Source organism: Balaenoptera physalus (assembly GCF_965194825.1).
Source record: "Balaenoptera physalus genome assembly, chromosome: 19".
Lineage (NCBI taxonomy): Eukaryota > Metazoa > Chordata > Mammalia > Artiodactyla > Balaenopteridae > Balaenoptera > Balaenoptera physalus.
In genome coordinates, this window is record NC_138900.1 from 61,779,535 (window position 1) to 61,803,982 (window position 24,448).

A 24,448-nucleotide genomic window follows, 5' to 3' on the forward strand; every position below is an offset into this window, starting at 1 on the left:
TCCTGATTTTACTTTCATATACATATGGCTGTTTCCACAGCCTCCAAGCATTTACATTTTGAGAATGCCTTCCAAAATATAAATAAAAGTTTCCAACATTAGTCTGCAGAAAAGAGGAAATCATGGTAAAGAACTGGACTAACACTGGGTTATAAACTGCATGACTCAAAGGAAGCAAAAATGTAATTTGCATTAGTTTTAGCCAAATCTTAGTAAATTAAAATGTATCAAGTAATTATTTAATAAATGCAGTGCAAGAAAAAGAGTGAGATGGAGTAGGGAAACTGTAGATTAAAAGAGACTTAAAAGAAATATCAATGAGTGATTATGTGGAGAACTTATTTGGATCTTGATTTAAGCAAACTGTAAAAAAAAAATATGACATTTGTTAGATAGTTGAATTGGATATTTTATGATATTAAGAAATTGTTACTTTACATTTGATAACAGTTATTTTAAAAGCCCTTATCTTTTAGACATATATACTAAAATATTTTCAGATGAAATGGTATGATGTGATATTTCATTCAAAATAATATAGAGTGGGGTAAGTGGATGGAAGTATAAATGTAACAAGATGGCTGTAAGTAAGTTGTTGAAGCTGGAAAATGGGTACATGGAAACTTATGATACTATTCAGTCTACTTTTGTATAGATTTGAAATTCCACAATAAAAATCTTTGAAAGAAATTTGCCATTTTTAAACATTCAGTAAGAAATATGAATGTAATCAATACAGATTTTCTAGATAAAAGTCTGTGATCCTTCTCCTTTCCAATCATTCTTTTCTTGATTTTATGTATTATCTATCTATCTATCTATCTATCTATCTATCTATCTATCTATCTATCTATCATCTATCTGTCTGCCTGCCAATCTACCCTTACATTGACAATAACAATTGTTCCAAAGTCTGACTCAGAGGTGCTGTCTCAATTTGGGTTCCCCCAGAAGCAGACCCTGAGATGAGGGTTCAAGTGCAAGCAGTTTATTTTGGAAGTGCAGGAAACATGCAAACAACGTGGATAAATCTCAAAACATTATGCTGAGCAAAAGAACCTGGGTACAAAAAAAAATGTACTATAAGATTACATTTATATGAAATTTTAGAACAAGCAAAACTAACATAATGTGGCAGAAACAGATCAGTGGTTGCCTAAGACAGGAGATCAGGAATTGACCACAGGGAGGAATGAGGGAATTTCTAGGGTGGATGGAAGCAGTCTACATCTCCATTGTGGTGATGGTCACCCAGGTGAATACTTTTGTCAAAAGTCATCAAACCATAGATTTAAAATGGGTGCATCTTATCACATACACATTATACCTCAATGTTGACTAAAAACAGAAATTCCTTTTACCAGTTGACAGAGTGTCAAAACAAAAGAGACATATAAAATGACCTGACCTTTTAAAAGAGTTACTTTTAAAATCTTCAGCTTGAAGCCAATCTCTTCCTTGGCCCCTTCTCAGGGAAGTTCAGTGAAGAAAGAGCTTTCCATACTTCCTCCACCTTTTCATTTTCTTCCTAAGGAAGAAAGTATTTATTCCTCATCAAGGAAACGAAGAGTGAATTTATATTCGATTTTTTACATTCAGAGTTGATTTAATACGAATTAGAATTTTTGGACTAAAATAGTACTAATTCTAACACTTTTAAGTATTAAAGCCAATAAGCTTCCAACATGCATAATTCACATTCACGAGACGGCTTTTCTTAGCTTCATAATTATTACTTCCTCACACCTTTGGAATCACTGGCATCTATTTCGTGTCTTTCTCATTTTTTGTAATCTCTTCATCTGGGAGAAGTAAGCTCAGGGAGACTTCAGGCATTTCTTAGTTTTGCTCTTCTGCTCCCAGGTATAAACACTTGGAAACATAGTTTCTGATTTGAAAATTACTGACTGCCAATCCATGGGTGCTGGAGGGTGTTTTGAAACCCTCTGCCGCCACCCAGATGTCTCTGCCTCATCATGAGGACGGATGTTTCAGCCTCACTTTCTTTCACCAGCGAGCCTTCTGGCCCAGTGGTTTCCTACTCGATTCCTGCTGGAAGCTCTAGGGCTTCTGCTACTTTTACTACGGAGGATACAAGCCACCTCAGAATCGTACATTTGGCCATATGGATTGTAATGTCTAAAAATCCAGATGCCAGTTTTCCCAGAATCAAGGGCATAGAGGCCATAATCTGTTGAACAGTTCTGAAATCAGCTACAGTCTTACCACCATCTTGTGCAATAACTACCATCCTGCGTAATAACTGGCCAGCCAGCAACCTAACATTCTGGGATTATTTGCTTCCCTTCAAATTTCTCTCCAGCAATATCTGCACTGCAGTTTATCCCACAGAGTTGATTTCTCCTGGCTAATTCGGAGAAACATGTTTTTTCCCTTTCCAAACCTTATTATCCAATTTACAGCGGTAGGAGGTATTCACAGGGATTCAAGAAAAGATTCCCAACCCTCTCACCTGTTGGTGGGAATGTAAATTGGTGCAGCCACTATTGAGAACAGTGTGGAGGTTCCTTAAAAAACTAAAAATAGAGTTACCATATGATTCAGCAATCCCACTCCTGGGCATATATCCAGAAAACGTGAAAACTCTAATTTGAAAAGATACATGCACCCCAATGCATGTATAGCAGCGCTATTTACAATAGCCAAGATATAGAAGCAACCTAAATGTCCATCGACAAATGAATGGATAAAGAAGATGTGGTACATATATACAACAGAATACTACCCAGCCATAAAAAAGAATGAACTAATGCCATTTGCAGCAACATGGACGGACCTAGAGCAGGGGTCCCCAACCCCTAGGCCGAGGACCGGTACTGGTCCGTGGCCTGTTAGGAACAGGGCCACACAGCAGGAGGTGAGCAGAGGGTGAGCGAGTGAAGCTTCATCTGCTCCCCATCGTTCCCTATCACTCGCATTATTGCCTGAACCATCACTTGTATTACTGCCTGAACCACGCCCCCTCCCATCCCTGGAAAAACTGTCTTCCACGAAACCAGTCCCTGGTACCAAAAAGGTTTGGGACCGCTGACCTAGAGATTATCATACTAAGTGAAGTAAGTCAGACAGAGAAAGACAAATAACATATGATAACACTTACATGTGGAATCTAAAAAAACGATACAAATGAACTTATTTACAAAACAGAAATAGACTCACAGACATAGGAAAAATACTTATGGCTACCAAAGGGGAAAGGGGTGGGGGGGAAGGATAAATTAGGAGTTAGGGATTAGCAGATGCATACTACTATATATAAAACAGATAAACAACAAGAACCTACCGTATAGCACAGGGAACTACATTCAATATCTTGTAATAACCTATAATGAAAAAGAATATAAAAAAGAATATATATATTGATATATATAAAATATATATAATTGAATCACTTTTCTCTACACCTGAAACTAACACAACGTTGTAAATCAACTGTACTTCAATTAAAAAAAAAAAGGATTCCCGGGACTTCCCTGGTGGTCCAGTGGGTAAGACTCCGCGCTCCCAATGCAGGGGGCCCGGGTTCGATTCCTGTTCGGGGAACTAGATCCTGCATACATGCCACAAGTAAGAGCCCGCATGCCGCAATTAAAGATCCTGCGTGCCACAACTAAAACTCGGAGCAGCCTAAATAAATAAATAATAAATACTAAATAATTAAAAAAAAAAGATTCCCGAACTCACTAGCAGCCGGGGAAATGCAGATGAGAGAAACAAAGCGCCACAGCTCTTACAGATAAGATTGGCAAACGTTTTAAAGTTGGTATTTTCATTAGGTATTGCTGCATAACAAAGTGCCCCCCTTAAGATTCTTGGAATCTCTCTTACATAACAAAGAAGATCTAGGAGACATACCTTTAAATCTGACAGCTCAAAATCAGAAAATGGTCTACAGCTGCATCCTTGACTTTGACGATTTACCTGAAAATTATTCTAAGACCAAATTTTATTGACAACACTCCAGATTTGATCTTTGCGTTTTCTTACTTTGAGGACCTTTTGCTTGCTAGAAAGACCACACTTGTCCCTCACATTTCCTCTAAATTCTGCTACAAAACTAAACAGTTCCTTCTGTAGTTCATCTCTCTGGCTTTTTAAAACCATATTTACCTATTTTACCATAGGCAGCCAGAGGAAGCCATTTGTTGCTTTTAATTTTCTACCTGGGAATTTCCCCAGGCAGATCTTACCAGATGGGGTGGGCCCTGGAGTTAATTTCTGGGAAGAATCAGCCTCAGATGCCTTGCATCTTCTGCTTGACAGAGAGAGTAGAATCTGGTGCCTGGAACAAATCAGAAGGGAGAAGTAAATCCCAAACTAAGAATTTTATAATTCTAACCTCCTGGGGAAGGTACTGAAATTCTACTCCATTACTCTTGAAACTTCAACTAAAGACTTTGAGTTTGTGAATATATGCCTGCAGATAGAATTATCTTGCAAAACAGTGAAGTATGCAAAATCTTTGAGGAGCCAATATTTATTAAATAAATTCACAGAGAGTCACTAAAAACATTTATGTGAGGCTAGGTAAACAGAAAAAAAAATTTTTTTTCCATTCAATTCACTATTATCTTTAAATACCTACTTCTTTACAAAGCCCTACATGAGGAACTTGGTTTGGAACCAAAGAACAGTGAGGCATAATCCCTGCTTTGAAGTTAGGTAATATATCATAGAATATGACCTAAGTGAATATGTGACGACACAGTTATATTCCAAGCGAGCACTCATCAAATAATTGCTTTTCCAATTTTTTTGTTAGCAGATTGACATGTGAAATCTTTCTTAATACGGGATCACTAATATTGAGAATACCCTATTTATGAAGTTAATCGTTTATGTTGAAAACAGATTATTAATGTGAATTTAACCCATACCATCTGGAAAAAGTAAATTTAGAAAAAAGGAAATATTAAAAATATACCAGGTAGTACAATATAATTCTGTGAGATTCTGTTTGGGAAAAATTAGGGTCTTATGGGGCTAGGTTATTTTATGCCTGTTTCCCAATTCTAGTCTTTTGCTTTCCCCTGTAGTGTGACATGAGAGAAAGAGTGTGGGCTTTGAGTTCAGTAAATCTGGGTTCATATACTGCTCTGTCACTTAAAAGATGTGTGACATCAGGTGAGTTACAGAATGTCTTTGTACCTCAGTTTCTTCATGGATAAAATGGAGGCAATAAATGATATCTCCAGCCCACAAGTCAGTGCCTGGCTGAGTGTCAGAACTCAACATTTGTTTAACAAACAATCGAATAATATCAGAAATATTCCCGGCACATGGCTGACATTTAATGACAAATCTTCACATGGCTATTGCAGTGGTATGAGTAACTGCTTCTACCTTGCTTCATTTTCCTCCAGGTAACATCTGGGTCCTCCATTACCAGCTCCCTTCTTGGTTAAATACCTGCTAGGGTTTCTGATGATCAAGTGTGGGTTTGTGCTTTATACTCCTGAGGTAGCTCAGGTTTTCTGTTACCACGGACTCCAGAATCTGGCCTATGGCTCAAACAGCACACTTGTTGTTCTCCATTTTTAAGTTGTTGCCATCCCAATGAGGTTAAATGAGAATCTGAGGTGGGAGCAGCGAAGGTTCAAGGACCGATCCACTTGACATGGGTGTCATATGTGGTAAAGTGACATCAGGGACAATGGTCAGAGCAGAGGTCGGAGACGGGGACGTGGGTGTGAGAGCCTGCCATGAGTGGGAGAGGAGGAAGACAAGTCGCTGGGAATCATAGTCTGCCAATATTTGTCAGGCTGTCATCTTCATTACCTGGATGGTCTTGTTTGATCCTGCTGCCATTTTGCAACAACACACGATTACCCCTGTTACTCATGGGCAGACAGGCTTTTCTCCCACCCGGACAATGCGGATGGAAGAGAAATTAGCAAGGGATACCATCCAGATTAAATATGCCTTAAGGAGAACAGTGTGATTTTGTACAAGCGTGTCCATGGACTTCTACTTTACAACGAATGTCTGAAACCAGTGCATCTTTTTTCCTGGGGCAAGTGAAAACACAGGGCCATATGGAAAACAAGCTAAATATGCTGGAAGGAAACTCCAGGATATAAAATTGAGCTGCTGGCTTGGAAAGTAGTATCCTCTCTGTGTAAATAGTTTCTTTGTCCAAAGAGGGCTAAACAGGGTCCATTTAAGTGTTAATGACTTTCATAATGATTAAAATTAAAATTAGAACTTACCGTGTAGTGAGAGGCTTATAGCTCTAAAAAAATTACAGAGACACCAAATAATTTTAGTAAACTGCTTATGGAAGGTTATGCCGACAGGGAGAGGGGAGGTCAGACCACAGACTCTCTTTTAAGAAGCTGCCAACACACCTTGGACTCAGATGATAAGGCACCTGTGTGTTCTCTGAAGCCAGGATTGGGAAAATGTAAGAGTGTTTCCGTAGGCAAGTGGAGAAACTGGTATCTTCATAAAAGACATTAAACACTGGAAGTTCTCTGGAGATTTTCTTGCAATTACTATTATAGCTATATCTTCTCTCCCTCCCCAAATAGCCCACTTTGATAAAGTTCGTCAACCAACTTGAATGTCAGCGAATGGCTGGTTGTATATGCATGAAATGATGATTATCTTTTAAATTGAATTTTGTATCCATTAGCCAGTGGTATTCAGTTTTCTTCCCCAAGATCTGGGAGGGCAAAAAGTTTCAGTCGCCTGATTTGGTGGCTTTGTCTCTGTGGCATGAACCGCTGAAGGATCTGCTTCCAGCACAGGCAGCTCCCTTAATGGCTGGAGCAAACATCCCTGATCCCACTGGTGGCATCCTCTTCTTAAGTTGGGTGCATGCTTCCTCAGAGACATGATCAAGTGGTTGTATTTTATAGTACGATTAGAAATAAACCTGAGCATTGTGAGACTGAATACACAAATGGACAATGGCCAGACCACATACAAAAACAGAATTTTGATTCATAACCTGCAGCAACCGGCCCAAGAAATCAAACTTTATAATAAACAACTCAGGAAGCCAGCCTGCTACAAGCCAGACTTGGCAGGAAGTCAGATGGTTATCTCCAGGGACAATCCAGGAAGCTAAAAAATAACTTTGTAACAATCAGCCCCAAATGGTCAGGACTTGGTTAGTAACTGACAACTTCCTTAATTTTTGTCCCAATTTCCAATTTGGGATCAACTAGAGAAAGTAAAATACGAGACCCTAACCAATGATTTAGGATGCCCTGCTGCTAGCTGGCCGCCTATAGCTTTCCCATGCCAACAGCCTCCAATCAAGGCACGCCTAACCCTTCCCTTTCTCCCACTGTAAAGCTTTCCCACTCTCTGCCTGCCTGAGTCTCTGCTAAGGCACAAGTGATGGTGGCTGACTCCCTAGCTATACAGCAAGCTCAGAAGAAAGTCTTTGTTTTTTCTCATTTGGTTGGTCATTACTTCCATAGCCGTGTGGTTTAAACATGCTCTGTAGGCCAACTGGTTCCCAAATCCATTCATTTAAGAAACATTTATCAAAGCCTTTAATATGAGCCATATCCCTTGCTAAGTGCAGGAGTAAATAAAAAAAGGTAAGATATAGTTCCTGCCCTAGAGGACAGTAAGTAGCTTGACAACTAAGGGGATGAACATGAATGACTCAGCAACCAAGCCGATGGGCATTACTGTGCTGGGCAGTGTTCTCCAAAAAGTGGTCTGCTAACTTCTGGTTACATGAGATAGCTTCCAGGAAGTGGAAAGGGTTGAACGTCCTTACTTTAATAGTTGTAAACTTGAATGCAGATTAGAAAAAGCAGGGTTTCAAGCCGTACCAAGCCCATGATTTCAGATATTACTGCTTTAGGATGAGTCTGTATCTGTCAAAACCTAGTCAGGAGATAAAAGCCACACTTATTTTAACAGGGGAAATCTAACATAAACAATTGTTAATGGGGTATTAAAAAGCTAAAAAGGCAAAAAGAGAACGCTTAAGGTTATCATGCAGGAAGCTGCCACTCTCAGGGAAGAGGCTGAAATTGTTCAATTTTAGAAGCTTGGAGGGCCCTGGAGAGCTGAAACTCAACACCTCTGACAAGAAGTTGCTGCTCAGGGTCTTGCCTGGCAGTCCAGTGGTTAAGACTTCGCCTTCCAGTTCAGGGGGTGCGGGTTTGATCCCCAGTGGGGAGCTGAGATCCCACATGCCTCAAGGCCAAAAAACCAAAACATAAAACAAAAGCAATATTATAACAAATTCAATAAAGACTTCAAAAATGGCCCACATTAAAAAAAAAAAAAGAAACTTAAAAAAGCTGCTGCTCAGTTAAAACCAGTGTCTCTGAGCTGAGTAGGGGGCCCTGTGGGCCAGGGTACCAGGCAGAAATCTGAGGGGCACCAAGTGTTATCAACAACTGTGACTTGAATGAACACCAGCCTTTGCTGGGGTGAAGAGGTATTGTTTGGGGGGGGTGGGGGGTGGGCAAAGGAAGAGGAAGCAAAGAGGAAGCAGACAGGAAGGGCCAAGCCCTTTCTTCCCCCTCTAGCTTTGCTGTCTCCTTCTGGGCTCCATTGGCTGATCCTAGTAAGGAGGCAGCTGGCGAATGAGAAATGGTGTTTGCCTAGTGCCAGCCCAGCATCAAAAGCTGAGTATAGAAGAGTGTTTGAATCTGAGAAACAACAGGTTAATATTTGCAACAGTCTGTCCCTTGGGCCATTCAGCATACACACGCACATGAATACACGCACGCACACACACGCTTCTAAACGTGATTAAACTTCCCAGAAGAAAAACTCCACTTCTACCTAACAAATTGCAAACATCCTTTGTACAAAAGATGTTCTCACTCATTCTCCAAAATCCCAGCAGACATTGTATCCGTTTCTGGGAAACAGTCACACTATTCATCTTATCTCCTGTCAGTTACACCTGGACTTTAGTCATAGACCCATCTGAATATTCTATTATCTCAAGGCTAGGAACAAAGTTAACCCTCTTTAAAAAAATGTACACAATAATAAGAGGAAGGAGGGGAGGGAAGTTAGTACACACACACACCAAGGAAGAAAAGATGTGAAACTGCTCCGTAACTTGTTCCTGTAATTGGTCGCAAGGCTGTAAGGGTTGCAAGTTAATAACCTTCATTCTTTCCCTACACACTCCATGTTTCCTCTTTCCTCAGCCAGCATCTCAACTGCTCAGGGTTGACACCTGCTAGGGTGACCCAAGTCTCCATAGCCTAAAGGGTTGAAATCGTTCCCACCTCTGAGGTTCTAGTTTTCCATTAAAATTTATCATTGGACATGGAAATGCTAAAAAAGATGCCCTGGAGAATGCTCTGGGTTTGACATCCTTTTTCATCACCCATTGTGTAGGAACAACACAAATGTCCCTTTGTTCCCAAGATCACATGCACCAGCCAGGAGAGTAAACTTCTTTGCCCACTGATTTAATGGTAAAATGACCAGACTGTTTCAATTTCTGTCTTAATGGGACCACTGTTGTCCTCCCTGGTGGGAGCACACCTTCCTTGGGAACCCAGATCTCCAAACAATGGAGGTCAAAACTGTGAGTGAGAGGAGCCACTCCCTCTGCCTCTGTTGATTCCAGACCATACATTCTGACCATGATGAGAGCAACAGCCCCATCTGAGTGGTCAGTGGTTCAAAACATAAATTACATTTTGTAAGATGGAGTGTTGTACCCCACCTAGGGCTGTGACTGAATCTTCAGTAGACCCTTCCACCATCCTATTACACCCACCGCTCCTGGGTGTTGGGGTATGTGCTCAGACCAGTGAATTCCAGAGGCACAAGCCCACTGCTCCACTTCTTCTATTGGGAAATGGGTTCAGCTATCGGAAGTAAGGCTGTGCAGAATATCATGAGGGATTCCATAGATCCATGGATTGTGGTGCCGGCGAAGCGCTGTGAAAAACTTCGAGCTTCTGCCCCAGGATGCAGGGAGCCAGAAGGTGCACTGTCCTCACCTTCACAATGAATTAGAGTCAGATTAACTTCAAAGTCACAACCTTTTCATAACTCACCAGAGAACTGAGGTCACAGAGTAATCTGAATCTAAGGAGATTCAGAGAAAGAGGAGAAATGCACCTCATTTAACTGCTGGGAACATAATTAGATGAAATCAGTATTTCTTAGATGTCCTAGGTACATATCTCCAGATGGACAGACACACTTACACACTTAATTCCATGGGCTTCTGTATTTACTACTTAGAATAAGATTCAGCTTAGGAGATGGTCTGCTTGGTGGTAAATTCTACTGGGCTGAACTATCAAAAATCGATAATTGTTTTTGACCCATAAAAGGCAATTTCTTATGGTTCAACTAATACATCACCATATTCTAAATTAATGGCTGTGTTTTAGAAGTTACTAATTGGACAAAAGCTCCAATACTGAATTAGACTAAAATTATTATTTGAAAGTATAAGAGAAAGAAAAGTACATGAAAACAGGTATTTATTACAGAACAATTTTTTTTCTTAATTAATTAAAGGCTTTAAACAAAAAAACATAATTCCACACACTGACATTGACTTGGTAGCATGGAAATACTTCAGCCTGGAGAGGCATGTTTGTTCTTGATGAATTTACATATAATAAATTCTCATGACGTTTGATTCCGAAATATATGTATGAATTGACTTGACATGATTATAAACATAAGGGCAATTTAAACACTGGTATTAGTTTACATGAGTCAATTCAAGGTCAGTGACTGGAGAACTATATTAAAAAAAATCTGAGATAAAAAATTCTTTAGGAAGCAACCACGTACCTATGTATAGTTGAAGATCAAGGGTTAAAAATCCACTCTTGATGAATACCATTAAGCAAAGGATGTATAACATCCATCACACATCTGTTCCAAAAACAGCATGTTTCCAAAATTATACATGTCTTTACAAATAAACATTACAGCATTAATAACTATAGAGGAACCAACAGAATGAGTTCCAAAATGTGCTAATTCTCACAAGGTAACCCTGAGCCATATGTTAAGGCATCCGTTTTAATCTTGGGGCTTTAAGAACATCTTCCTTGTTTTAATTGGTTTTATGTCTCCATTTTCATCTTCTTCATAATTGGCACGGTCTCTTTTTTTGGCAAACTTTTTCCCAATTGTCCCCACCAAGGTCTCATATCTGTTAAGATGATATACAGAACAAGTTTAGTTTCAAATAAAAAAAGGTAGGAATCAAGACTTGTCAAGAATATCAAACCAAATACGCAACAAAGAATAAGAAAAATCAAAACTTTGATTAAAAGAAACCATCTGATTTAAAATTTATGAACTTCTCTATGAACGATTAAATTCTTCACTGTTTTTTTTTTTTTGGTTTTGCATTATCCTAAATAAATTGAGATGTATATTTAAAAATATGTATTAGAAGCAGCACTAGAAATAAGCCCTCAATTTGCCAGCCTGTGACAGGTATAAATCCACCCCAGGCCATGTTAGAAGATGACTAAGCCAAGATGACTTCCTGCTGGGGTATTCCCTTCAAAGGTATGGCAGACCAGTCACCGTGCGGAACGAGTGCACATGTGAGAGCCAGTGAATGCTGGGCTCAGATTATAAAGCTGGTCCAAGGTAACAGTTACCTTCTAGCCATTTCTTCATCTGACACATCGAGCTCCACTGTTTCCTCTTCAACTTCTTCTGCTTTGTTCTTAGCATTCATCTGAAGCATTAATTTCTGAAAAATACAACAATGGGGACTAGCAGGGCTGGAAAAAGCTTGTTAAAGGAACTGGTGTCAAACGTATTTGAAGGGAGAGACACAGAAGCCACAGAATCTACACGACTAACCAAAATTTATAAGGGATTCTCTATAATACTTTATTCTACAATATGCTAATAGAAGCCAGCTCTGAATTAAAAAAAATAATAAGACAAAGCTCCACTAGATTAGACTTGTGTTAATGAGTTTAAATGTATTTTAGATCATAAATTTATTAGTTACTTGTATCTAAAGCAGGCACAGTGCTGACACACTCTAGTGATTGGGGGAAAGAAGAAGTAAACTTTCAGATACCCTTTGAACTTCCCAACTTTGAGCCAAATGGGAGAAACACTACAGTCAAGAGTAATTTTAAATGCAGTTTTTGGTGGTGGTTGGGGAAGGGGAGCAGCAAACTGCTGGAAGAACTGGAAGGCTGGCTCTGGTAGAACTGGGAGACCTTCCTCACCCCTGAACACGGGGGCGGATAACGCACTGACTTCCACATGATGTCCACGTGTCATGGGTCTCTCCTTCATTTCCTTTTCTCACATTAACCTTTTCTTGATAGTTATCCTCTGACAGACTTAAAAAAAAAAGTACACTACCTTCTTTATCACTAGAAACACATAGATATTAAAAAATGTGTTCTAAGTTTACCCTGCTTATAATAAAGTAAGTACTCTCAAGTTGGTATCATTCCTTTTATAACCAGGTACCTTGAACTTTTCTCACAATTTATGACAGCTCAGATCTGCAAGCCAAACAGTTCAAAACCTTTTCCCAGAGAGAATATATTCAGTGTTACAGAGTGCCAGTAATGAAAGTCATTTTCTAATAACTTCCCACATCAAATCTGGAGGGCCAGATCAACTCCTTTTCCCACTGTATCAGACATACTTTGGAGTCCTTGCCCGCCCAATACCCTAGTCTCTGGGTATCATCCATTCATAATCTTTGCTATCTTTTTTTCCCTTTTACCCCATTGTCCTCTTTGTCTTCCTAATCTAAAGCTTTAAGCAGGCCAAAACAAGGAAATATATTAAAAACAAACACTTTGTGTTGATTCTGTGTAAAGCAAAATTAACACCTTAATTATCATATCCCATCAAAAAAGGAAAAAAAAAGAAAATCAACCTACAATCTTTAAATAAACCCTGGCATTTAGTTTGGTTAACTGTGGTTCCTATAAGCATCCTGAGAGAACTGGTTTTCAACCAGGTTATGATTTTGCTTGCCAAGGGACCTCTGGCAATATCTGGACACATTTTTGGGGCCCACAGCTGGGGTGTATATATGTATCTAGCGGGTAGAGAGCAGAAGCTAGGGACGCTGCTCAACATCCTACAGTGCACAGGAAAGCCCCCACCATAAACAATAACCTGGCCCCAAACGTCAAGAGTGCCAGGGCTAAGAAACCGTGGCTTCAAGTGACAGTTACAAAACGAAAGCTTTATACCACAAACCTCCATGTGGTTGGTCAAGTACCTGACAGGATGGCTTTCGATATAAAAGCCAGAGTTCTAATAATTACTTGTTAAACGAAGGTTTGTGCTTCTCTACAAACCCGAGGCAGGAAAATTAAAATGAACATTTCAGTTATAAGCTGAATATTTCGTTTCCAGACAAACTTTCCAAAGATTCATTTAAAAATCTATTTACAAGCTTGGATTAAAACCTGTCCATTAAAAAGTCAAATTACTCAAATTTTAAGTAACATTTTTTCCACTAGAAAAGATACATTTATAGATGCCAGAAAATAATTTTTTGTAATAGCATCATATGAATAAAATCCTGACATTCCTGCAAAAGAACTGAGGTAAAATTCTAACAGTTAACAGTGGCACTGTCCAGGACTGTATACTGCTATATTAAATTATCTACTCAATTCTATCATAAGACTAGACTGCAATGCCTATAATTTCTTTAAATAGCTATGGCAATATTTCAAGCTTGTTATTTTCTATATAATGAGGAGAAATGGTATCTGGTGGAGAAAAACCTAAACCCAATTATTAGCAGAAAGAATTGCAAAAATCTTAAATGTGAAGCAATTATATTTAATACCTCAACCTCAGGATTAAATCCTCTGAATGACATTCTTCCATAGAGAAGATCTTCACATAACAAGAAACTCTGCTCTTCTATTATGAAACTCCTAGACGAGAAAATAAACCTGTATTAATACCATGACTACTTATAACAAAGCACAGCAAATAAAAGTCAAGATTTCAAATGAAAAATAGATCTTATGGTTCTCAGCGGAATCAAGTAAAAATACAGTAATATTACTAACCTAGGATTAGAAATAAAAACTGATTAATTTGGTCAACAAAAGCATTAGGAGGCAAGAGCAGCAGGGCACCTGAATTTTCCAAAAGTGAAGCAAAGGTTCCTTGACATTTATACCCCCCACCAAGTTTTTATTAAATCTGCAGAAATTAGTGTCCTAGGTGGCTTTAAAAGAGTGTTTTACTTGGAGCTCTTCGCTATAAATAACGACTGGCCCTGGATGACTTAAGCAGAGAAGTAATTTATTATAAGGATACTGGTATCTAACAGAATCAATGGGAGAGCTGGATGAGCAGAACTGGAAAATGGGCAGAAACAGGGTAGCTAGGCGGTTGACTCCAAACCAAACTCATGCTACAAAACCACCCTGGTAAAAATGACACTGCTGCTGAGAGGGCATCCAGGAGGCACTGTTGCCCTGGAAATGTGATGCAAGTGTGAATGTTTCAGTCTCCAAAAGGGATTCTCCCGTGAGTCACCAGTTTATGACCCCAATTCCAGGTAAGCATATCCGACTACAGCCCGGCAATCAATCATAAAGCAAGCCAGGAAAGCAAATACTTAGCCTTTATGGCAGATTGTTCCTTGTCAAGCAATCTTGCCCTGCTTCTTGTCAAGATACGCTCATTCATTCACTCACTCCGCAAACACTTGTTAAACCAAACTGTGTGCCAGGTACTGTTCTAGAGCTGGGGAGACAGCCATTACTGAGAGGCTCTGCTCTCATGGAGGTTATATTCTAGAGGGAGGCCAGATAATAAATAACAGACTTATACAATGGATAAACATGAAGAAGGTTATTCCACTCCTGGCCACAATGGAGCAACTGGTACCAAACCAGGCCTCCGACTGTAACCAATGAATTTAGGCACATGTTCTCCTGAATTTTTTATTCAGCCTCTTCCATAAACTAGGGATTCCCTTTCAACTGGCCGATCTTGTTTCTTGTAAAGTACAGGTGATAAAACATCACCAATGTCCCCAGTAAATCATCTCCCTCAGGAAAGCACCATACATATGCATTTAAGCATTCACTTAAGTCAAGAGGTGGACCCAAAGGCCAGGAAAGGATTCATAGTAGGGCCACTGGCCCCTCAGAGGGTTTTCCCATGGGTTTCTATTGGCCCAATAACTGTAACATTAATATAAAAAGGAGCATAAGTGCTTTGTTATCTACAGCATAGTTTCAATGATGAGCGACACTAATTCAGTTAGCAAATAAGGGAAATATTCATCTATTTTTGCAGATGAGAAACTACTGCTCAGAAAAAAATAAACAAACTTGCCTAAAGCCACAAATAATATGCACGGCAAAACAGGGCAAAAACTCACTGCTGAGAAACAATTCTCTACGGGTCGCTCTTATTTTAGCACACCTTGTGAGTGAGGCACTAAATGCCCTTTTGTTCCGAAATATCTTTTTAAGGATATATGCACAGTGAACAGCTTTGAAAGGCAGAGCTTTGCCTTCATTCTTCCTCTGGAGCAAAGCGCAGACTTGCTTAATGCCCAGTATAATAAAGATAATGCCTCCCCTGGAGCCAAGGGCAAGTCTGTCTGCAGTCTAGTATCAAAGACTCAGGTTTCCCTAAGCTCAGGACTTTGCTGTGATGCAAACCTACTGTGGGTGCCACATCCTCCTCCCTGGGATTAGGGGAAATGATGCCAATGTGATGCTCATGCTGCCTGCTGTGCTGTGAGTAATAAAGTCCTCTGTCTCTGACTCAGGAATCTCGTCCCTTCCACCAGTAGCCATGAAACTGTGGCAGGCTAACTTGTCAGTTTGCTAAGTAGGGTCAATCTCAGACCTCACAGTTCTTGAAGTTCACCAGGCCACAATGCACAAGCACGAGAAGCACAGGAGGCAAAAATACTGTTTAAACAACATCCTATGGCAAAGGAGTAATTAAAATGGCTATACTCACATCCTCTATACCAGGGCACATCCTTTGGAGAAAAACCATATAGCCACAACACAGCAAAAACGTGGATCTGGTAAATTCTATTCCTAGAAATTTACACTTAAGTATTTTATGTCAGGTTTCCTGGAAACAGACTCTGAGACAGAGCTACGTGCAGAAGTTTTACTGGTGAGTGCTGCGCGGCAGATGCCCCTCTATGGAAACGAAGACCGCAAGACTGGGCTGAGGGAGAAGCTGACTTGCAACATGGCTATGCCAAGACCTCACCCCCTACAAGGAACTCTAGGAAGCCCTGCAGTTGTTCCAAGCTGAGACAAAGAAGCCAGACCCTCAGCCCCCTACATAGCCTGGTCACTGGCTAGGGGTGTCCTATAAGGGGGGGTATGAACACTGAACGGCCCTCACAGTCACTGAGTTATAGCCCAGTGCAGCTGAATGGCAACCTCTAGACTCCCAGAGCATATACACCATGGAATCTCCAGTTTCACAGATAGCAGCAACCCTCTGGAATAACTCAGATGACAATACCAAGTAAAGATTCACAGACACAAATGAGCAAAAAGAGTGGGTGAATTTCATAATATTCAAGTATAAGGAAACACATATACTGCTAACATTTCTTGTGCTTTATGCCGGGCACTGTGGTCACTGCTTCACATACATTATCTCATTTACTTCTCATAATGTAAGTGACAGATACTGTTATCACACCCAATATACAAATGACAGATGACAGGTTCAATAACTTGCCCAAGATCCCAAGTAAGCAAGTAGCATAGGTGGGCATCAAATCCAGGTCTGCCTGTCTCCAGAGCCCATGCACTTAATTAACCAATCCATTCTACTGTCTCCTTATTTGAGGTGTTAAAACACACACACCCCAGGGACATACCATCCATTGACCCCCTCCAGATCTACTCCCCACTCTCCCCACCCCCCCACCATCAATGCCTTGGGAGGCTGATCTGAATGTAATACATGGAAGGGCTCCTTTGCTGTCTGGAATGGCTGGCTCCCTTCCTATGGGATTACTTGGGCTGGCCATGCCCTCAAATAAAGGTAGCAGCTCTTGTAAGATGCTCTCTCCACACAGCCTGCCTTTAGATTCAGTAACCATTCCCTCCCCTTGATCCTCCAGGCCTGGAGTGGAAATTATTTCTACTATACAAGCCACCAAGGTGCTGCACTGTCCACAGCGGCTTCCCTACACCTGCTCACACTTTGGTGGTCTCTGTTATACGCTCCTCAAATTACCCAATTTGACAGTGTCATCTCTTCCTGCCAACATCCTAAACTGATAATTCGTTCGTATACATAAATAGGACACTGAATGATGGCAAAAGGTTATTATTTACTGCTATGGCCTGAATGTTTGTGTCCCCCCCACCCCCAAATTCGTATGTTAAAATCCTAACCCTCAAAGATGATGGTACTAGGAGGTGAGGCCTTTGGAAAGTGCATAAGTCATGAGTGTGGGGTTTCATGAAGGGGTTTAGGGCCTTAGGAAAGAGACCCCACAGAGATCCCTAGCCACTTCCACCAGGTGAGGACACAGCAAGAAGGCGCTGGCTATGAACCAGGAAGAGGGCCATCGTCAAAACATGACCATGCTGATATCTTGATCTTAAAATTCCAGCCTCCAGAACTGTGAGAAATAAATTTCTGTTGTTCATGAGCTTCCCAGTCTGTGGTATTTTGTTATAGTACCTGAACAGACTGAGACACCTACCTCCCTAGGAAAGGAATCTAGAGGTCATTTTTCTGGGACTAATATGCTGTGTTGGGGGAAAAAAAAACAATACTGAAAACAGGATACAAACTGTCTTGCTTTTCAATAAAAGTAAGTAACAAAACATGTGGCAAAACTTTGAGCAAGTTTAGCCAAGGCATAAAATTAAATTATAGCTCCTTACCAGTAATGGTCCCTTCCTACCAACCCCTGTTCCCAAATCCATACCATCTTCAGCATCATCTTCTCCTTCCTCACTAACATCTTGCTTCCTCTGAGAAGCAAGAGAAAAGCAAGTTGAGAAGTAAGCAGAGAAAACAAAGTACCTTCCTTCCATCCCTCCTGGTGGGACGTACTTTCTACCTTTAGAGAAGGATGTCTAACCTTCCAGAAAAGATTCAGAAAAAGTCTGCCAAATGAACCATGAAAAACAATGTGTTAAAAAGAAAAAAATAAATTATAAGGTATGGAAAGGAAAGACATAAATGGGCCTGGAGACAATAAGCAGCATCTTCAGTCATTTGACAAAATTTAAATAAAACTGCCATACCACAGAGGTTACCAAGGTAAGAAAAGCATCAAGGAGAAATGATAAATAGCTTCCAGAAGAATTCAGAAGAATTAATTGATGATGTGAACCCGTCACTCCTTCATTCAAAATTCATCATGCATCAGCCAAGCTTAGAGGTGGAAGAGAAATGATCTAGTGTGTTATCCAGCTTCAGTAACGACTAGCTGGTGACCCTGGCCTAGTTACCCTCCCTTAAGCTTCAGTTTCATCAACTATAAAATGGATGGAATGATAGTAGCCAGCTCTCAAGTTTGCTATGAGGATTAAATAATTAAGAGATGTAAAGTGCTTAGCCCAGTTCCTAGAACACACTATAGACTCAATTCATCTTAGCTAAGATGACTGGTATTAATAGCAAAAATTTAAAAAAAAGAAAATAAACAAAACATTCTTGACCTGCCTTTACAAAGCTCAGCCTAATGGAGAACTCTGTTACGGAAACAAAACTGGAGAGGCTTGAAGAACACATCTAATCTTCAGAACTTAATATGATACAGAGCACGTTACTGATTCTCATAAAAGGTCTCCAGTTATTACCAGAGACATACAGGCTGGATTCCTTTATTCAAAGGTCTCCAGTTATTACCAGAGACATACAGGCTGGATTCCTTTATTCAATGTAAAAAAAAGAATGATGTTTGTTATAAATGATGGCCGAGGACCAATAAAAATGTATAAATCAAACTAGAACTCTTACAGACTTAATAATTAAAAAAAAATTTGCAAGGCTAGTTCAAGAAACTGAATAGATACTATTTCATGGGTTTTATGTCATGCAATGATCAATCGCATTTACAGGGATTTCCCTTTGAATGTCCAAAGTGTCATAAAAAACCTACTCTTTCTCTTTAAGCTCGGGCAAATCCAAGTACCAGTGCTCTTCACTAATGATTTTCTTTTCTTCCTCTTCTAGTTGTTTCTTGGTTTCTGAGTCCAGTCCCCTTTGCATGAACTGTCAAAACGAAACAAAATCAGTGTCAGCAACTATTTTTCCCAACTTCCAGTTGAGGAAAACTCAACCTGCCCTCCCTCATTTCTCTGGGAATCCCGTCTCGTGGGTGGGGGTGGGGTGACCAAGCAGCTTAGCCCTGCCCTTGACGACATCACTTCAGGAGGGAGCCTGCGAGAGCACATAAAAAGCAACATGTGTACTTCCTTTAGAAGACTTTAAAAGAGCTTTACCACATTTTAGTTTTTCTGATTTAATGAAACAGGCAAAAAACCCCAACTGTATTCACTAAGTATCACGTTAAATATTTCAGTTTTACGTTAATAGCCAGTGAGCAAGGGCTAAGACAAAAGACTGATCCACAGAGCAGGACAGGCAGGTTGAGACAGAAAGTGAGGGGGGCACAAAGGAGAGGATGCTCAGTACTATCTGAATGTCTCTCTGACCTGGGAAGCCCATTGGCCTTTGCACCTGCTGACCTGGATTCGTAATGCCCTTCTCAAGTCCTTCCACCTGGCCAACTTCTAGCCCTTCTGACATAGGTAAAGCTACTCCAACTCTGTAAAATCGTCCCTGACAGCTGCAGGCGAAATCAGCATCTCTTTCCTAGAAGCTTCCCATGGCAGCTTCAACTAGTCTCAGGACATTTTAATTTCTTGAGTATCTGTTTTTTCTGAAGACCTTCAGGGCAGGGACTGTGTTTGGATCATCTCCGTCAGTACCAGCATGACGAATGATGCATTGTAAGGGCTCTGTGAACACAGATGGCAGCAAAGCTGTATCTGTAACCCCGCTGCTCTTCACTTACATCTATCCTCTGGAACGCTCAACTCTATGGCTGCCCTTTACTCTAAAATCTGCAGAAACTCAACTCAAAACAGGCCAGTCCTGCTGTTAGTCTCTTCCTAGCACAAACAATAGCTATATTTCCTCAGGAGACAGATGAACAAACCAAGAAGTTAACTGCAGCAAAATGATAAAGTATCAATACGGGAAAAAATAAATTCAGAAAACATCCAGGAGCATCCCAGAAGTTAGGTCTAGGGTTCCACTGGTTTCCATTAATCCCCATTTATTTCCCTTATCCAGGCTCCATATTACTTTCCCCTCTACTCCAGCACTTCCAAAAACACAAGCATTTTTAGGCATAAGGGCTTTACCAATGGCTACAAAAAGAAATGAAAAAACTTGAAAAATGTTCACAAATAAAATACAGTGATAACATCAAGTTCTGATGATGATGTAGAGAAACTGGATCACTCCTACACTGCTGGAGGGAAAGTAAAATGGTATAACCTCTGTGGAAAATAGCTTGACAATTTCTTACACAAGTAAACATACACTTACCATAGAACCCAGCAACTGTCCTCTTGGGCATTTATCCCAGAGAATGAAAACTTACATTCACTCAAAAAGTTATACAAGAATATTCACAGCAGCTCTATATGCAATAGTCCCAAAATGGAAAGAACCAAAATACTCTTCAAGAGGTGAACGGTTAAGTATATGGTACGTCCATAGCATAGAATATTACTCACCAATAAAAAGGAACTACTGATTGACTCAATAACCTAGAAGGATCTCAAGTGAATTACGCTGAGTGAAAAAAGTCAATCTCAAAAGGTTACACATTGTAATGATTACATTTATACAACATCTTTGAAGTAACACAATTATAGGAATGGGAACAGATCCGTGGTTGTCAGAGGTTAGGCATGATAGAAGGGAGTGGGCGTGGCTACAAAGGGGTCGGTCAAGGTAACTTGGTGGTGACGGAACAATTCTGTATCCTGAATGTGGTAATGGTTACATGAATCTACACATGGTAAACACTCTCACATACACCTGCCCCCACACACGAAGGAGTGCAGGTAAAACAGTGAAATCTGAGCAGGCTCTGTGGATTGTACCACTGTCCATTTCCTGGCTTTGCACTGTACTCTAGCAATATAAGACAGGGAGGTGAAGTGTGCACGGCCATCTCTCTATATTTTTTGCAACTTCTTGTGAATCTATCATTATTTTAAATAAACATAAAAGAAATGTTTGCAATCTATCTGAAGTGTTTTGTGGTCCTCATCCTTTCACCTCTGTGTCTATAGCCTCACCACAGGAAAGAAGAACTGGCAATTTCTGTAATGCATACCCTGTACTTCCCACTCCTTCTGCCTCTGCTACTCAACATCATGCTTCAATTTTCTGCCTGGCAAAATATTCCTCTGGGAAGGCCCCGAGCATGTGTCCTTTGGGCCTTCCCTGACTTTTTTGGCCAAGCTCTTCTCAGGTCTGTTCCCATAAAAGAGTACCTTTCCCTACTTCTAAGACAGCCTTATGAACACTGGCTCATTATGCTTTTTCTGCGCCTCCCAAAAGACTAAGATTATGAATAGTAGACCATGTCTTTTGTTCATCTTGTATTACTGGTCCTCAGGCAGTACTTGGTACCTGAGAAGAACTCAATAAATTTTCTCTGAACGTGAGTCTAGACTTGTCTTATTTTTCCAGACTCCCTTTCTTGGATGGTTCTCTTTAAACCTAGATGCCTCATTTCATCACTTATACTCTTGGTGGCGAAACTCACCAATCCTGCCCAACTGCCCTTTTACCTCCTAATTTTAGTCAGGTAGATATTATTTATGGTATACAAAATACACAAACACACACACACACACACACACACATTCTATACACATGGAAAGGACAGATCATCCTGTGAATATGAATCAAGCATCTCCCCAATTCTCCTGACTCTACAGCATCTAAGAACATACTCTAAAGATAAGTGATTTAACTTTACTCACAACTGACGGCCTAGGGCAGGTCTCACAAACTAGTACAGTCCTTAGGCTGGATGTATATTGTTGTGAATAAAGCTTTACTAGAACAAGGTCATATTCATTTGGTTCTGAGCCACAATGGAAGAGCTGAGTAGTTGTAACAGTGGCCGTTTGGCCCACAAGACTAAAGTCTCTTTACAGAAAAAATTCACTAATTTCTGTCTTAAGAGTCCAAAAGAGCTAAGATCACAAGTAAGTACCCTCTCTACAACCATTCCATCATACCGACAGACCTTCCACCTACCTCCTTTACTTTCTACTTCTGGTCAGGATCACCCTCCAGCCCCCAATAGCTGACCAGAACAGAGGAATTCGAGTACACGAGAAAACAAATGAGTCAATATTAAATCCTCAACCCTCTCATTCTTACTCTACAGTTAGCTCTGGATGAACAGCTACGCTAGATAAGGAAACCTAATGCAGCTGCTCCATTGCTTCTCAAAGGATACCCCGCTCTATCTGTATATATTGTGTCTCCTGCTATCCTGCCAGTAAGTTCTGTCTCATCAATGGCTGAAGTTGCTAACCCACATAGAGAACCTGGGTAATTTTTTTCTCTCTCCTTTGCTTCCAATGTCCAGTTGTGTCTTCCCCAATCACTCAAGTAGGGGTGGATAATTTTTTTAAGTTAACTTCTTCCTTCCTAATTCCAGAGTCAGATAGTTGGTCTGAGCCCTAATTAACCAGCACATCTTCACTTGACTTATTCCAAGAGTTAAAACAACTGCTAAAATCTTTTCAGTGTCTGCTTTGTCAATCCACTTCTCTGAAGCTTACATGATGTTACAAACCATAAGCAAAAACAAAAACTCTGTTCAGTAAAGATTCAAATTTTGCTAATATGCTTGAAAGAAGTACTTTAGAAATGATAAATAATGCTATGATTTACCCTGCACCCTCACTCTCCCTATTCATCCCGAGTTACACCCTAGCTCAACTCCATTCATGTCTTGCACATGCAACGTTTCCTCTCCAGTCTTTCAAAACATTATTCATGCCTTGCTTCCTTTCACTGGAAATTCCATTATTCTGTAAACATGACAGCTAACAGTCTGCATCTATGAGTGGTGTTCAGCGACAAGCAGTACAGATAGTAATTAAGAGCAAGGGCTTTGAAGCCAGACTGACTGAGTTTAAGTCCTGCCAATACTCTTTATTAGCTGTGTAACTTTGGGCAAGTTACCTACTTCTTGTTTCAGGTGCCTCAGCTGTAAGAGAGGGATAATAATCGTGCCCACCTCAAAAGGTTATTACGTGGATTTCACACGTTATAATATGCAAAGCACTGAATGTCTACCACATAGCATGTTTGCCACTACTATTAAGTTTTAAGGTTTGGGTGTTTCTCTTGTTTTAATTCCTGTATTAATTTCATACACCCTTGTCTTCCCCCACACAACTCCGAAATTATTTGGTTAAACTGATTCAATTTCAAATCTGAAAATCACCTTTCTTTCAAGTTGGGTGACATAATTCACTTTCACCTCAACTGTTAAAATTCTCTCCATTCCCACCATCACCTGAAACCCCTCACCCAGATCATCAGTTCTAGCTGGTCATTATGACTGCAGTTTGGTCCCTTGTCGGGTCTTTCTTTCACCAACGTATTCTCCACTGGACAGTTAAAGTAACGGTGAAAAGTAAAAAGCACAGCTCATGATACTTTCCCCGGTGCTCAACTGCTTCCCAATGCTCACAAGATAAAGAAAAAAATCCTTAACCTGGCCTAAAATTCCTTGCATCTTGTGATTACTGTCTCCTTTTCCAGGCCCATTTCTTGCTACTTGCTTTCCAGACATACTGAATGACCTCTAGTTCTTGGAAATAACGGATTTTGGGGGTTTTACCTCTCAGAGTTCTGAACTCGCTTTCCCCACAGTCTATGCCGCTATGCACCCAACCCTCCCTCCTACCCTTCAGTCTCTACTAGACGCCACTTTCCTCAGAAGCCCAAGTTCCAGGGGCTTCCGGCGACTCTAGCATCACTGCACTTAGTACACTGCATTCTAATTGCCTGCTTAGGCGTCTCTCCTATCCGGCCGCGGGCTTTAAAAGAGAATCCGACGGATTTATAATCCGGTTCCCAGTGCCTAACGCAGAGCAGGCGCTAAGTGAATGAATGACCGCGAGAGCTGGAGGTCCTCCGGGGCCTCTCGAATGCCCCCATACGCCCGCCGCCTCGGCTCTAACCACGTCTGGAAGACCGGGTACTCCCGCCGCCCGACCCGCATCCCTCGCGTCCCCGCACCTTCATGCGCAGCAGGTTCTTGGACAACTTAGTTTTGCGCTCAGCCGCCATACTGATCACCCCAGCCGCCGCACTCCGCCACTAGGTCCGCCGCGCATGCGCAGTGCTGCGTGCGCGTCGGCGCCTTCTACGTACATCACGTCGTCCCGCCCCGTGGCTTCGCCCCCGTTTCTCGCGT

General features: G+C 40.7%; 1 protein-coding gene across 2 annotated transcripts; it reads right to left on the reverse strand.

Annotated features, from left to right (window-relative positions):
* Positions 1 to 10,394: 10,394 nt before the first annotated feature.
* Positions 10,395 to 24,390, reverse strand: MPHOSPH6 (M-phase phosphoprotein 6). Of its 2 annotated transcripts, none has more exons than XM_082439239.1 (5): positions 24,271 to 24,390; positions 19,076 to 19,188; positions 13,790 to 13,880; positions 11,604 to 11,698; positions 10,395 to 11,143 (listed from the first exon to the last, which is right to left on the reverse strand). In XM_082439239.1, the coding sequence occupies exons 1-5, from the start codon at positions 24,319 to 24,321 to the stop codon at positions 11,011 to 11,013; spliced, it is 483 nt and encodes a 160-aa protein (XP_082295365.1). In that variant the 5' UTR covers positions 24,322 to 24,390; the 3' UTR covers positions 10,395 to 11,010. The 2 variants fall into 2 exon arrangements, with proteins under 2 accessions (XP_082295365.1, XP_082295366.1); XM_082439240.1 differs by lacking the exon at positions 24,271 to 24,390 and adding an exon at positions 22,267 to 23,860.
* Positions 24,391 to 24,448: the final 58 nt, after the last annotated feature.